At 42.7% G+C, this 16,474-nt stretch overlaps 2 protein-coding genes across 11 annotated transcripts in view; one reads left to right on the top strand and one right to left on the bottom strand.

Moving 5' to 3' along the window:
* Window positions 1–16,474, top strand: part of NBEA (neurobeachin) — a 732,675-nt gene that overhangs the window by 507,092 nt on the left and 209,109 nt on the right. For all 10 annotated transcript variants that reach the window (XM_070049020.2, XM_070049018.2, XM_051831739.3 and 7 more), the window contains one exon: window positions 8,115–8,251. In XM_070049020.2, the coding sequence (XP_069905121.1) occupies window positions 8,115–8,251 (137 nt within the window). The remainder of the gene's footprint in view (window positions 1–8,114; window positions 8,252–16,474) is intronic.
* Window positions 9,887–15,388, bottom strand: MAB21L1 (mab-21 like 1). The gene has a single exon (XM_008273543.5). The coding sequence runs from the start codon at window positions 11,824–11,826 to the stop codon at window positions 10,747–10,749; it is 1,080 nt and encodes a 359-aa protein (XP_008271765.1). The 5' UTR covers window positions 11,827–15,388; the 3' UTR covers window positions 9,887–10,746.

Below are 16,474 nucleotides of genomic sequence, written 5' to 3'. Positions count from 1 at the left end.
GTCTCTGGCCATACTTAACTTCCTGCCCGTTCATGCCTGCAGCTGTGTGCATGTGTGTGTGTGTGTGTGTCTTCAGACTACTATGGCCTGTTTACAGCAATCTTCCCCCTCCCATTCACTTGTCCATGCATCACAGCTCACTTCAGATGCCACATCATCATTCTGTCCCAAATACTACCCCCACCAAGAAAGGACTGGAAGTCATCACAGTTCTGTGAATATCTCTAGAATTCTTTTCCGTTCCCTGTCTTGGTGGGAGGTGATATGCATAGCAGTTAAATACCCTGACTTTGAAATCAGATAACCAGGTTTGAATCATTTCTCTACTATTTACTAGTTATGTGAGTTTCCTGAAATTAACCCCACCCCTAAATCTCATGTGTTCATCCTTAAAATGGAGATAAGGGTAGCTATCATAGATTAATTCATGTAAAGTATTTTACACAATGCTTCAACCTTTCTCCCTTATATCAAAATTATTCATGTACACTTCTTATCTTTACCCTATATTTTAAACTTTTTGTGGGTAAAATTTGTTTCTTATGCATCATTCTGTTCTCTCCTGGTGCCGAAAACAATACACTACATATTCAGTAATTTTTTTGACTACGTGAGTGAATGAATGAGTGCTGAGTTAAGTATTTCTCTACATAGCTCATTTACAAAGAAAGAACAATTTATACACTAGGAAAACATGGCAGTTACAAAATTATGCTGTTTAAAAATAATGGTGTGCATATGATATAGCTAGAATAACCAATTATGTTATAATACCTTATTGGTTTTCATTTTTTTAATATTTTCTCTAAAATCTAGTATCACTCATGTTTTTTACAAACTATTTGAAGTCAAGTCCAGAAAAATGTAAAAAAATTGATGTGCTATTTTCAGTGGCCTTTTACTATGATATATAAATACAAAAATAATATGTATCACTTTCTTTTTAAAAATAGATTGATTTTTTATTTGAAAGGCAGAGTTACAGAGAGTCAGAGGCAGAAAGAGAGAGAGAGAGAGAGAAAGAAAGAAAGAAAGAAAGAAAGAAAGTCAGTCTTCCATCCACTGGTTCACTCCCCAGATGGCCACAATGGCTGGAACTGCACCAATCCGAAGCCAGGAGCTTCTTCCAGGTTTCCCCACTTAGGTACAAGGCCCAAGGACTTGGGCCATCTTCTGCTGCTTTCCCAGGCCATAGCAGAGAGCGAGGTCAGAAATGGAGCAGCCAGGACTCGAACCAGCACCCATATGGGATGCTGGCACTACAGGCAGCGGCTTTACTTGCTACGCCATAGCACCAGCCCCAATATGTATCGTTTTCTAAATTCAATTCTGTAAACACAGATGGCCTACTGTGTGATGAATACTGTGTTAGGAGAAAAAAATAATGCCTCTGTCTTAAGTATGTTGTGCCAAATTGGATAAATAGACTTCTAAACATATTTACTCAGTATATTATACTTAGTATTTTGTAAGTCCTACAACAAAGACGTACCCAGGAAACTATGAGAATAAAAAGCAATGTACTTAGTCCAATGTAAGAGTACAAAGACTTATTCTGACTAGTTAGATAGATTTAAATCATATCCTCTGGTTTATTCACTCATCTAGTCTAGTAGGAATTTACTCTTCCCGATCATTAAATGATATCCTAGTGCCATAAAAGAGTCATACCCTTCCAGGAGGTGAAAAATGTATTCCATATGTTAAACTAAATGTAATATAGCTAGAAGCACAAATCTCAGCTGACTCACCTATTAAATCAAAAGGCAGAACAAATTATAACACTGAACATTAAAACTATCATTGCTTTTCAGTATTTTGTGTGTGTGCTACAAAATAAGTCAAAGCTGTTTTACTTATGCTTTGTAAGCTTTTTATTTCTGTAAAATCACTGATTATATTTGCAGAAAATGAACTTGTGTTGGTTGGTTTCTTTTCCTTTTTTTTTTTTTCTTTTTTAATATGAGAGAGAGAGAGCTCTCTCTCATGCTTCCAACTGTTGATTCACTCCCCTTAAGGCCTATAAAGGCCAGAACCTCTGGAGCTCAATTCATGTCTCCATGAAGGGTATTGGAACCATCCTTGCAGCTCCTAGGGTCTGTGTTAATAGGAAGCTGGAATCAAGAGCCAGAGCCAAACATAGAGCCCAGGCACTCCTGTGTAGAATGTGGGCATCTTAACCCACTAAGAATCTTTAGCCCCATTAGTTTCTTTTATAATAATTACTTTTTCTACAAATAAATTATAAAACATGATAAATTAAAGTTATAGCCTATCAAATTGTCTCTTGTCTCTCAAAATTCTTTTTTAAAAGATTTTATTTATTTATTTGAAAGAAAGAGAGAGAAGGGGAGAAAGAGATGAGAAAGAGAGAGATCGTCCATCTTCTGGTTCACTCCTCAAATGGCTACAATGGCCAGGGCTGGGCCAGGCCAGAGCCAGGAGCCAGGAGCTTCTTCCAGGAATCCCATGTCGGTACAGGGGCTCAAGTACTTGAGCCATCTTCCATTGCTTTCCAAGGCTCATTAGTAGGGAGCTAGATTGGAAGTGGAACAGTCGGGTCTCGAACCAATGCCTATATGGGATGCTGGCATCACAGGCGAAGGCTTAAATTGCTACACCACAGCGCCAGCCCCTCTCAATACTTTTTTATTTACTATAAACACATTAAATAAGATGGGATTTTCAGATATTAGTATAAAATAGGTGTCCTATCGTGATGAACAGACAGAATGCTAAATTGCAGTATTACATTGTTCATATATTGAAGACTCCTTTCAGACTGGAAAGTTAATGTTTCCAGAAGGATGTTGAGTTAGGTATCAAAAGAGTAATATGAGTTTGTGAGCACCTGTCTTATTTTGCACAATAATAATCTAAGGAAACCTCTGAACTGTGGAGATAATTGGTCATTATTAATCTGAATCTTAAAGATAAATTATGCCCAAGAATTTACCATAGAGCATCAGGAAGCCACTTTTTGGGCACAATGAGCCTTTGTAAAATTTGGTTTTATGGAGTATTTATAATGAATAGTTTAGGATCATTTTATGCGTGTGTATGTGTGTGTGTGTTTTAGGGAAAAAGCAGTGCTAAAATTTACACTGCCAACCCTTGTGGTATATATTATGAGTTCTTCACATTATCTTTTTATTGTTCCAGTAAAAGCATTCTGTGGCTATGTCCACACAAGAAAAGTTTTTGAAAATTTCAGAGGATCATTATTCTAATAGTTTATTTGAAAAATAATATTCTCGTTATGCAAAGAAAACAGTCACTGTAGAGAGATTTTTGTTGCTATGATTTCTTTATTCCTTGAGGCAGTTCAAATGCCTGAAACCCAAGAAACTATGGTGGCTAATAGAAATCTAAGATTTCTTGCAGTGTTCTTTGGAGACCCTCCCTCTCCCTAGGCAAATACACCAACACCTCCACTTTCCTAAATGCCTAAAGCTTCTCTCAGATTTCAAAACAAAATCCCAGCTTTCTCTATTTTTCAGTAGTTTATTTTAAATCATTTTGAGGTAAATGCTTTTAGTTCTATGGGAGCGCATTTTTTTAAAGTAACAGTACTATACTTTTAAAAAGCTTTTATTAATATAAATAGAACTAATTTTATGTATGCCATGGGTAACAGTACCATACTTAAAAATCAGTCCAAAGCCGCGATAGATAATTTTAGATATGATTAGTAACTCACGTAGTGAGTTATTTTCCCACAATTTTTATCACATTACAGAAGTAATCATAAAAATTTACTCTGTAATTATGTTTTGGCCTTAAATTTTTTTGGAATAATATCCTTTCACACTGGACATAAAGACATTCAGGTTAGTTTCAGATGTAAATAATATCAGATTGTAAGTTTAATAATATCGCTAAGGCTAGCCAATGTTTGTTATCCCCAAATAATGGTCTTTTATATGTTCTAAAGGCCAATTAAACACCTGGTTTCAAAGTAGTTGAGTCTGAAGACAATCTATATAGCTACTTAAAGTTTTCTTAATATTACTAGTGTAGGAAATAGTCAAGTGATCCTAAAATACATTGCAATTTCTTGTACCCTCATTGTAGTTTTTCCAAGTGAAAGTCATCAAAAAATCTAGTAATGCCAATTCTAATTAAACTTCAACATTTTTTCTCCATATATATAAAAAATAGATATATTCATTGCTGTGTTTTGTATTCAAATGTGTAGACAAGGTTAGAATGGCTTGAAAATTTAATTGGCATAATTGCCTTTTAAAAGTTAGAATGTTATTGACCTCCATACAAAAATGATTAATTTCTTCATCTGATGGGAAAAAAGGCAGCCTCTAATCTTTGAGAATTGGTCTGACCTGTATCTAGGGCTCCTAGTGTTGGGATATGGCCTGGAGCTCACAACTCTCTTGTTGGATGTATGCAACCTTACAGAACACCAACATCAGATAAGGGCACAGGATGATGATCTGAGACCAAAAAGAAAAAAAAAAAAAAACCATAATTTTGTCTAAGCACAGACAAAAACAAGGTATTTTGTGTGCCACAAAAATACCAAATATCCCCCTCTCCTGGCTAATAGGAGTAACTGCCACTTCTTTTCATGTAGCGCCCAGATAAGCTTTATTAAGTTACCCAATCACAAAGTTGTCCCTGCTCCCTGACAGCCCAGTCCAGAGCAAATATCTGCACCCTTGAACCAAAGTCCAAAGTTCACATCTTTTGCTGTCTCCTTCACTGCAATGAGCATCACCCCAACTTGTTCAACCATAAATGTGGCCGTGGTGGTCTTTGGCAGGAAAGCATTGATGCATCCATAGCCCAAAATTGTGGAAATAGGGCTATTATAGTAAAAACGTAAAAGAATGTTGTAAACTGTAAAGTTCTATTAAAATGTCAATATATCATTATTTTAAGATTTCTAGGCTTGGAATTTTGATTTTCAGCAAAATAATCCAAACCCACAAGTATTTAACATTCTACTTTAGAAATATATCTGATGAATAGTTCCCTTTTCAAATATAAAACATGTGTACTCTCTACTCTTGAGTCCACAATGAGATTTACCATCTCAGCTGATGGCAAACTAATGAATCTAATGAAAAGTTCCTTCTTTTAAAGGCTCTTTTCATCATGCTTGGGTTATCTTTGTTTTAGTTCAGATTTTGAACTAGCAAATTAATATTAAGTAATATCACTAACAGAAAAATAGTCATAGATCAGTGTTTTTAAACATTGTATTACCAACTGTAAAAAGTAAATAACAGTAATTTTCCTTCTTGTCACTTTAGATGGTGAAAGTTTAAATCAGTTAAATCAAATATCAATACCGTAGGAAGAAATTTTGCCCTATTCATTTGTTTTACCATCCTTTAGTATCATTACTTTACCTTTGTGTGTGCTGAGGTCATTTTATTAATTTATCCTTATAGCAGTGATTGGCATGAATATGTTTAGGCTCATTCCCCAACTCACTACTCCAAGCAAAGTTTAGGAAGCTAAATTTGAAGTTTTTTAAATTATCTTCTAGACTAGAATCAGCTTGAGCAGCATCTCATTGGTACTAAATTTTTTTTTTTTTTTGAGAGAGAGAGAGAGAGAGAGAGAGATCCCAGGTTTTCAAATAACCAGAAACCATATGGAAGATCTGCAGGTTTGTGATTGTGCCTAATGTAAACATTTTAATATCGGATCCCTAAAATCCAGAGGCTCCCCCGAAGGCGATTAAAACATAATCCCCTCTCTCTATTGCTGTAGTGGATTAACTCCGTATCCTCTCTGCGGCTGGTTTGCTCCCTGAAGGCTACAACAAAAAGACTCAGGGCTCCTTAAACATGCTATGGAATTGGAAGTTGTAATTGGAGATTTCCAAAGGACAGGGGGGGAAATGACACACTACTAAAGCTGAATATTTCATGATGTGTCTTTCTTACGGAAGGATCAGTTCGAAACCCTTTTATAAACCCCCAGAAAACCTCAACTCCATTGAACAAAATTGGAGTAGAATCAAATGGACGCACAGTTCCCTCTGAGAAACGCAGAGAATTAAGTAGAGAAAATGTGTTCCCCCTTGAAACTTCATGGGATTGTGTACTTAAAATCTGTAATATGTTTCAGTAAATCAGTGAGTATGGTTTCGATAATGTGCTTAATGATCTTTTCTTTTCTCAAATTGTCCCAATTTAATTGTTGTGTATGTTCAATTATTTTTGAAGAGAAAGAAGCGGTTCGCCATTTTTAATGTTTTTGACCCTTCTTCGTCTCCAAATGCCAGAAACCTCTGTTTAACCATAAATCCATAGTCCTCTGTTGAGAAGGCAGACTTTGCTGAGGTTTCAGCAAGGGCCCGCGAGGTACACGACGACACGTCGCCTGCGAGGTGAATCGCGTCGCCTTCTTTCTCACCTCCTCAGGGCCGACAGTGCCCGCGCGGCTCTCCCGGAGCGGAAGCGGGAACGCGGCGCCCGCGGGAGACCCGGCCTCGGAAGGGTTAAGGGAGCGGTTCGAACCGGCCCGGCGCTGGGGTTGCGGAGGCGGGCGCGCGAGGCGGGAGGCGCCGCCGAGCGCGCGCACAGACCCTCCAATAAACACAAAGGAGGGCCTGGGGAATAGAAACCCAAATCCACTTGTAATCGTACAAGAGATTCGGGCATAATTACTTGAGCAACCTAGATTAAGATTGATGAGCCTTTAAAGTGGCGCTTCAGATCGACCGCCTCGCCCTTTGCAAAGAAAAGCCTTGTGGAGCCGAGTGGACCCCGACTCCGCTCGGCTGCGCGGCGGACCCAGCCCGCCCGAGACCGAGGCCGGGAGTCCCTCGGCGAGCCCCAGGGCTCAGCGGGGCGGCGAGGGCAGTCAGACGGGGAAAGGGCAGTCCGGTCCCCACTGTCCGACCTGGCTGAAAGCTGACAGTGGCCCAAGGTGTTTCCTGGCCACCCCTGTAACCGCGACAGGGCCGGCGTGGCCTTCGGTCTCAACAGCCAGGGCGGCAAGATTCGGCGTGCGCTGCTCCCCGGGACCACGGACGGCGCCGCCGCCGCCCTCACCCGGGCTCGGCCCGGCCGGATCCCCTGGCGGCGGCGGCGGCGGCGGCGGCGGTGGCGGTGGCGGTGGCGGTGGCCGCCGCGGGAACGGTGCGCGGCCGCGGGCTCTGGTGGGCGACTGCCTTCCCCACTGGCTGTGTCTGGCCTGCCTGTGCGTGCCCGAGAGGCGACGCGGGAGGGATTCGGATGCGCCCTCGCAGCCGCAAAGAGAACGCGTGGTTTCTGATGTCCCCGAAGAAAGCACGCCCTTTGAGAGATTTCGAAGGGGGGATTTCAGTAATCCGCCTTTGAATTCATATTCTGCGACGTGAAATCCCTGAATTTGAACCTGAGTTTTTAGTTTGCGGGAATTCCAAGTAAGCACCTAATAGACACATTTCCTCAAAGTGTCTTCTCCCAAGTTGAGAGTTGGCACTTTGGGACGCCTTTCAGAGAACTGTTTTCTTAACGCGTCTCCCATGTTCATCACTTGTGTCCCATTCTCTGTGAGGAAAGCGCTGCTGAGAGCGTCGTCCTTCCCGGGATCAGAACTTCGGGTGTCCCTGGGTGTAGGCGCGTGTGCGGCGCTCCTCAGAACACGGCGATAAATTCGTCTTCGCCAAGGTGCAAGCCCCTTGGCGGGACGGACGGCACATGTTTGGGTCCTTTGCCTTTGCCACTCTGGCCTGGCGTGGCAAACAGCGAGCCGCGGCCTCTCGGGCCGCGGTTCCTTGGGGCCAGTGCTCACCGCGTGGGCGCCCGTGGAGAGAGCTGGGCGGCCTGGGACGCGTTCTGCACATTTAACCCGGTTAATGGCAGAGCCTTGCCAACCGTGTGGGATCTCTAGTCGCAGGTTGCAGACTCGAGTGTTAAGGGTCGCTTATTCGGTATTCTGACCTCTTGGGGTTTGATCGAATTATTTATTTCTAGTGTCGTTGTAAGGTAATGTACAGAAATCCAAGCAGCCCTCTCTCATGGAAAGAGCGTGCCGCATCATAGAGGCACGGTTCTTCCTTGTGCAGCTTTTAAAATAAAAATCTGGGATACCCTTCTGGGAGGGAGCAGGAGCAGGCCGGAGGGGCTCAGCTTGACGGTGCGCTTGTCTTGCAGGCCCAGTGGTTCTCAGCACCCCGGCCCAGCTCATCGCGCCAGTGGTGGTGGCCAAGGGGACCCTCTCCATCACCACGACAGAAATCTACTTCGAGGTAGATGAGGATGATCCTGCCTTCAAGAAGATCGACACCAAAGTGAGTCCAAGGATTCCGTGTACAGTAATGGTGGCTTTGTGGCAGGAGGTGGTTTTCAATTCTGCTGGGTTTTAAGTGACAGTGGGGGAAGAGGGCACTTTCTTATCTTTCTCATGGAAACTAAAATGAATGAAATAACATGCTCTTTTATGGAATCTTGTATTACCAGAGCATGCACATTTTAACGGTCATTCTGTGACTGTCTTTGTGTGCACTTGGGCATATGTAGAAGTTAAGCCAATTGCTCCCAAGTCCCTAGGGTACAGCATCTCGGGCTCTCTGGGAAGACTGGGAAGGTCTAGTGAAATTTATTAAGTTCGTTTTCGGTTTCCAAAAGTACAGATTACAATATGAATTATTATTTATTGAAAGATTATAAGGAAACTGGAAAAGAAAACCGTTTGAATATAAATCCATCTGCATTATACATCCCATTTTTCATCTCCTGAAATAACATTGGATTTTACCTATGGATTTAAGAGGAAATGATACTCTGAGAAGCTTTCATTTTTTATGTATTTACATGGTATATATCAGTGCTCAGAGGTTTAAAGGTTGTATTCTTTGGGAGTAATGCCAGAAAATATATATTTGGATAATTTAAAATTCATAAATCTTTACTTAGTAAATCTCATTGTGTAGATTTTAAATACTTGAGTATTAGAGCAGTTCTACACTTCAGCACTTTTTTCTGAGATCCATTTTTATTGTTGTAACTTTGATGTTACCATGCAATTGGCAAACTTCTTTCCTGAGGTTAAGAATTCAAGAGCACTTAAGTCATAGCAGAAATTCTAGCATCATTTTACGAAGATCTTCCCCTTAAGGAGTTTTCAGAGGCATGTATTCTAAAATACACAAACCACCCCTATAGATCCAGAACTTTATTATTTGTATTTAATTGCTACCTAGAAATAAAGCATTATTAAATAGTATGTGTAGGCTAGCAACTGAGATACTACAGTTCACCACTACCTGAATTAACTAACTTTAGGCCCATAGGTGATCAGCCATTTCCACACTTGTTGACTATTAAAATGCTGTGAAGGATGGACACAGGATTTTTAGCTCCAAAAGCACTGAATTTTAAAAATGAGCTTGAATGTGCTGTTTGATTTTAAATAATTTCAAGTTTGTCTTTATACTTTTATCATTAGTTTGCCCTATAAAGGGGAATTTTTAAATTTATGATTAGTTTATTTTACTAATGGAACCTATATCACATAAAATACTGTTTGACATAAAATATATCAATCAGAGATTATCTTCATTTTATTAGCTTGTTTTCATATACAAATTTCAAAAGATCCATTGTCAATTTTATTAAATTCATTTTCTCTTAGTCTGACTTTTAACTCAATAATCTTTTATGTCAAAATAGATTTCTTCCTTGTAGTATGAAAAGTGCTACAGAAATTCTCAAGGATAAATTTAAATGAATTGTCTTATAAGTGAGCTAGAAGGTGGACATAGATTATCCTCTGTAGTTATATAAAAAGGGCTTTTCTCCTTGGTTTAAGGTCATATTTTAATGATTTCTTTAGCATGTTTCTCAAAGTATTTAAAACATTCAAGTGTGTTCAAAATGGAGCATTACATCTTTTGATAGAAAAACAATTGAAAGTGAGACACAAGTTGTATTTTACTTCATTTATTAGCTTCTAATTAAATAAAAACCAGCAACAGAAATTTAAATCTAAATCACAAAAAGTAATTATCCAGTGTATTTCAAGTGCATTTTTCAAATATATAATTCAGATATTCAAGCGTTATTATATAAGCTGAATTCAAATTTCTTTGAATATATTTAAATAACATTTCAAGTATATTTATGGAATGTCAGAAATAGAACAAGCAATATATTTGAAGCAAAATGTAAACTTTTTAAAGTTCAGACACTTTCAAAGACAGGTAAAAGTACCAGGAGGGAATCTACCTTTAAATGGTATCTTTGTTAGTGGAAAATGTCTGGAAGTATCCAAAATGGCAATTTAAATTCTGTTCACCAAATCACAAAACACCAATATCCACACTTTCAAAGACAATGTGAGATCACAATATTTGTTACAAACCAAAAATATACATTACACTTGGCTTCCGATGGCGTATCCAGACCGCGTGTTACTCACAGACAGATGCACCTAAGTCACCAGGATTGCTAATAATCCTTTGGTAGTTAGGCAGAGTGTTCTCTGTAGTCTTGCATTGCAGCTGGGCTCTTTTCCGGGTGCTGCCCTGTACTTTTTCAAGAGAAATGTGAAACCGGTGTGAAGAAGTCTTCTAATACTTATGGGTTTAAGGTGTTCTCCATCGCTTCTCCTACCTTTCCTCCGCTCAGAGGAGTGGGCGAGAGGATGCCTACACGGTGTGTGACTGTTCCTTTTTAAGGAAGAGATTGTTTGCACTGTGGAGCGTAATATTAGGAATCTAACAGGAAGTTTACACTCAATCAGGACTTTGAGAAGAATCGTTTCGGCTCTCGATTAAGTCACCCTCTAAAGTTTTTCCAAACTTTTTGGGTTGGTCAGGATCTCTCTTGCCAGTCGCCACGTTTGTTTGGCAGCGTTCTCCAGGGCCGAGTGAGGTTTGCCTTGAAAGAGATCTAAGTTGGGTAGGAAGTAGTGGGGACACCGCCGGCACTGCAGGCAGGAGATGAGCTGCAGCAGAATCCCGTTCAGCCGATCGCCCAGGCACGACTCGTCCCAGTCCGACTCCCGGGGGTGCTTTTCACACTCGTAGGAAACCAGAGTCTTCATGTGGTAGTTGTTGAGGGGCTGGCCGGGCAGTTCGAGGTGCCGATCCCGTAAGGTCTTGAGAATGGAGAGGCATTTCTTTCTGCAGCCCCCCATCTGCAGTCTGTTCTCCGCTTCGGCGAACTGCAGCACCCAGGCGTCGCTCTCGGCCGAGCTCTGCTTGCCGGCCAGGGAGTGGCACTCCTTGGACAAGAGATTGAACCCTTCCGCTTTGACCTCCGCCACCCGGTTGGGCCCCGGCCAGGGGATGTGGGGCAGTGGCCAGTGGGCAGCACTCCTCGGCCAGATCCCGGTGCATTTAAAAGCCGGGGTGATCTGCACCACGTACCTATCTCGGATTCTCAGTTTCACTTCGCTGGTGTCTGCCACCATCTTTACCACATCCCGGTAGCTACATTTGTCCACCGCCTGAGCCACCAGCGTCTGAAACCTGGACCGGATCTTGCGCGCCGAGAGGTAGCCGGAGGCGGTGATGAACTCCACCCAGAGGGACATGCTCCGCTTGCGCCCGTCGCTCAGCTTCAGCACCGCGCAGCCGGGCAGCGAGCCGTCGTCCACGAAGTTGAACACCCCCATTTGGTTAAGATACAGCACCACTTCGAACTCGGTGGGGGAGATAACCTCGAGGCCCTCGTAGCGATTGTCCATCTCGTTGAGAGAGCTGATGAAGCGGGGCTCCTGCACCTCCACCTCCTTCAGCACGTCGGAGACGACTTTGCAGACTTCCCGGATAGTTTTGGCAATGGCAGCTTTCCTGGCTTGGCATTTCTCGTTGTAGTACTTATTCAGATGGTAGACCAGCTTGGCCTGGGCCGCGATCATGTTGGGGCAGAGATCCGGATTGTACACCGGAGTCTCGCAGTAGGCTGTGGGATCCAATGCGGCTGCTAGAGCTGGAGCCAACTTCGGTGGAGAAACGGGCCGCGGCGCTCAGAAACGGGTGCAAGGGTCTCCGAGGTGCGCGGCTCTCCCCGCCGCGGCCGCGTCCCCCTTCCTTTTATCTCTGAGCCCCGCCGGGCTTAAAGTGAAAGGTGATTCTCCCCCCTCGCTCTGCCTCTCTTCCTTCTACACAATCCGTGAGTGAGAGAAACGCATGGAGAGATCACCTTCTCCGTAATAAAAACAAAAGTTGCGCTGAGACCCCGCAAAGCTCTTCCAGTAGTCAAAATAATCACCCCTGTCCGTGTTTATTTACGCCTGCCTGTACTCATCGTGTGTGCAGGACGTTAATGAGATGGAGGAGAAGTGTGCTGGGTGTGCGTCGGGGTGAGTGTGCGCGCGTGTGTGTCAGAGGAAGCCGCTGTCGGTTTGTCTAAGAGCCCAGATGCACTCGTGTGGAAATTATAAAGGCAGGGCCAGGCAGGCGGGCGGCCAATCGCCACTGGGCTCGTCACGACAGCCTCCTTCAGCTCCAGCCCGGCTAATTAATCCCCCCGCATGGATGCAGGCACACAAACTAAAGGTAGGAGGCTGCTGCCGGCAGAAAACCACCCAGGCCACCTAGACAGTTTGGAAATCAAGAGGAATCTCTCAGCTTTGGTGTTACTTGAAGCATATTGACGTTTTGAAAAGACTTGGCAAACCGTCTCTCTTCCGTGCTGAAAACCCTGCTAGTCTTTTTACCGCTGAAATGCAAATACAGGTGTATCAGTGGTCATCCATCAATTAGTGAACTAGATGGGGTTAGCTTAAAGGAGAGTCACTAACTTGCATTTAGAGTGAGATAATTAATGTCCGCTAATCCTCAGGGTCTTTTTGAATGCAGGTTGAAAGTTTGTTCTTTCATGCACTGACTCCTGGCATATGGAAGCTGACTTTAGCTGGGGGTCATACCTGAGTTCTTTTCTCATTCTGGATGTTCCTATATGTTAGAATGATTTGTGTGCATCGTGCAGGTAGCATGTTCTTAAAAAAAAATGCACTTGTTGAGAGGATTTCAAAAAGTCCGGCTGAGTGTGTTAGCTGTTGTCTACCCCAGTTTAAATTGGGCTGTTTAAAAAAATGTTTAGCACCTCCCTGCCCCCCCCCCATCTGCAGCATCCTCTCCCCACCACCCTTGCTCTTGGTTAGGCTCACCCTGCTAAACAGGTAGGGCCTTGGTCAGCTGTATATGCACTTGTCAGAATATTTGAAACATAAATTATCTCTGGGATTGAAAAGCTGCTTTTCTTGCAGTTTCATAGTGAGCTGTCTCCATGTCTGAAATTCAAAGGAGGGGTCGAGATCAGACCTCCTGAAAGATAACTAATCCTTAAAATCTGAAGGTCTGAGTTTTCTGGCGTGTTTACAAATATAAATAAGGCTGTTTCACCCATCTTCAGTGTCTTCAGTGGTGACCTGACAGGACACTTCTAGTTTTGTCTGTTTCATGTGAGTTGATTAAGGGGAGACGGCTAATGTTTTCAAAGAAAATTAATTTGCAGTCAGCCAGGTCTTTGGGGGTTTTAAACATCATTTTGTTAAAAAGTGAAGGGAATCTGCATTTCTAAGTAGGAAGGAGAAATGGGTTCATGCAGAACAATTTTCTCTCCCCCTGTGGTGGTGCCCGTTGTATCTTCAGTGTACAGGAAACTGAAGAAATACCATTTCAGGGTTATCTAGTGGTTTTCAAACCTAGGCAGATATTTAATTGCCTGCTTTCCACGTAGATGCCCTGTCTTCCAAATAACGAGTATTTCCAGTGAAACCCTTCAGGTAGCAGGTTTGAAGAGACTTTCTTTTATATCACTCTTAACAAGATCTTGTTGAGGGTGTCCACTTTTAGAGAGTTTAGTCTTTCTTTCCTTTCTTTTTCTTTTTCTTTCCTTCCTTCCTCCCACCTCCCCCCCCCCCCCTTTGATAGGTACAGGAATCACAAGAGCCACCTATTATTTACTGTCTTGTTACCTGAGGGCTAGAGAATCCGATTTAGCTTAAAAATCGTACACTGCATTTGGGACGCAAGGCATCCATCTACTCTATTCCCCAAGACCCTTCCGTTCCCTTAGAAGCTAGGACTGGGAACCCAGAAAGCCCCTCCCCATTTTGCGGGCGTCGCGGGTGAACGCACTGCTACCTTTTGGCAGCTGGAAGAGGTGGAAGAGAAGGCAACCCAGAGGCGGAGGCTCCGTGGCGCGGCGAGGGCGAAGGAGATTTGCGGCGGTCCCTGGGGAAGGCCACCTCTGCCCTCACCCAGCTCGGGTCCCCGTGCGCTTCCCGCTGCCCCTTCTCTCCCGGATCCTCTCCCGGGTCTTCACTTCTTCTGTCTGTTTCTTTGCCTTTATTTATGCGTGCGGTGATTTTAAACCTTACTTGGTGTTCCGGCTTTCTCCACGTCAGCTCAAGGCTACTGTCTGTCCCCGCGCCCCTCAGCTCTGGACGACTCACAGGGTACGGCAGCCGAGTCCGGCGCTTGCAAGTTGGCCGCCGGGGCCCCTGCAGCGCGCTCTCCCCTAGGTTCAGGCCAGAAATGCTGGGCCCCGACACCTCGGCCCTAGCTTTCCTGGGCCACCCGCAGATGCCCCCGATTGTCGAGGACGTGAGGCAGCCGGGGACGCTGAGGCCTCGGGGCCGGTCGGGTGCGTGTAGTGGGAAGGACGCGGGCAGCGAGGGGCGCCGGCCGGGCCTCGCTGCAGCCAGGCGCGCAGGTGGCGCATCTTCGGGCTCACTGTGCGGCTTAATTGGGTTAAAGCGAAGCTAAACACCGAAGCACTTCGTGCAAACTAATTGGTGCAACCGGGGCCTTTTCACTAACGATTTACACTTTGAGAAAGAAAACTGGATGGTGAGAAAAGGACTGAGAAACTCGTTAGTCCTCGGGTGTTCCAGGGAAGTGAAGTCACTGGGGCTTGAGTAACTTGAGGATGCCAGGACCGTGTTTTCTGAGCTGCTTCCTTAAGCTCTCGTCACACCCGGAGTTGACAGTGATTTACATAACATAGGATTCACCGGCGCGCCGTTAGCGTTGGGGGTGAACTGGGCGCCCTGGAATCACATCCAGTGCCAGTACCGCTTGTTGCCGCGACCCAGCGATTTTCTGTTACACTGAACACGTGAGAGGAATCGCCTTCTGTAGCTGAACCTTTCAGCGATCTTGGCCGCCCGTCCCTGTGGAAGCGCAAGTTCAACTGTTGTGAAGGACGTAGTCGTATTTTCCATCCCTTGAATTTTTTTTTTTAATTCAAGTGACCTATGAGGAGAAATTTAAAATAGTGTGTATTTTGGAGTAATTCAGCCCATTTTCATCTAGGTTTGGGAAATAGGCTTGTTTTGTGGAAATAACATTATAGTAAAAATTTTTGATGTATCATTTAACCTATTGAACTAGTTATTTCAAGAGATTATGTAATGTACAAAACGGTTTAAAATTCATTGATTTACTTATGTAAGTCTATAAAGAACTCTAGTAATACTAGTCGTGTGTGTGTATATATGTGTGAGTATATATGTATATATTACTACAAGTCAACTCTCAGCAGTTAGTACTAGAATAAAAGCTTTTGTGTGTCCCATGCTTTAGGACAGAAATACCTAATTGTTTTCTGTGGTGTGCATGTAGACATCTTTGACACGAGCTAATAATAGAATGATAATTGAAGAAAACTGACCTAACCAAAGAAAAAGAATTCCAAGAATCTTGATATTTAGTGTTAGTTTCAGATGCTTACATTTGAATGCTATTTGGAATTTTAAGGTCACACTGACTTTTATTTCATTTACTTAGTTTACAAGGCAGCCTTGATTTTAAACGTACCTAGTCAGAAAAAAAAAAAAATAAGACACAAACCCACACCATTATAACTGTTGGTAGAATCAGTTAATATAAAATAATTCAATATTGTGATCTTTAACACCTTGAAGCATTCAAAATAACAGGCAAAACAACTTTTCCTGAAGTACTATTTCCTAAGTATTGTATTCTCTACTCTGTAGATCTGCTTGCTTCTATTATATGAGACACAAAGTAATGTGTGGTCTCCTTAGTAGGTTTAAGGAAAAACTTTCTAATGTGTAGGGATGTAGGAGTGCAAAGTTTCTGTGTTTCAAAAAAAGACTAATTTGAATTTGAATTGCATGTTCATAAATGTCAGCAGTTGTAACCTTTCATCTGGAAAAAGGTGTCTGTTAGCGGATAGGCACACATGTGAAGTGCTCACATAGATATAGTTTTGTGTTTCTTCATAATTTGCTGGCTGCTAGTCTATTCACAAATATTCATGAATTTATAGTTCTATTTTTTAATATGTGCTTATTGCACTAGGGAGATAAAAAGAATATGAAGAGTTTATTAAATTATTTATCCCTACTGCCGGAGTGGCTTTGAAGGCTCATTGTACACATCTGATTTCTTTCCCCCTCTCTTTTTTAAAAAACGCACCCAGGCTATTTCAACTGTTTCATTCTGCCAGACACAATATATTTCTCTTTTTACACTAGAGAAATTAAAGACAGATATTTGTGCAGGGTTTTCTTTATGTGTCACATTAAATAA

This window comes from Oryctolagus cuniculus, chromosome 9 (assembly GCF_051225735.1).
Source record: "Oryctolagus cuniculus isolate XC-2025 breed Fujian yellow rabbit chromosome 9, ASM5122573v1, whole genome shotgun sequence".
Taxonomy (NCBI): Eukaryota; Metazoa; Chordata; class Mammalia; order Lagomorpha; family Leporidae; genus Oryctolagus; species Oryctolagus cuniculus.
Note: the sequence above shows the minus strand (reverse complement) of the source record. Positions and strands in the feature narration are given on the sequence as shown.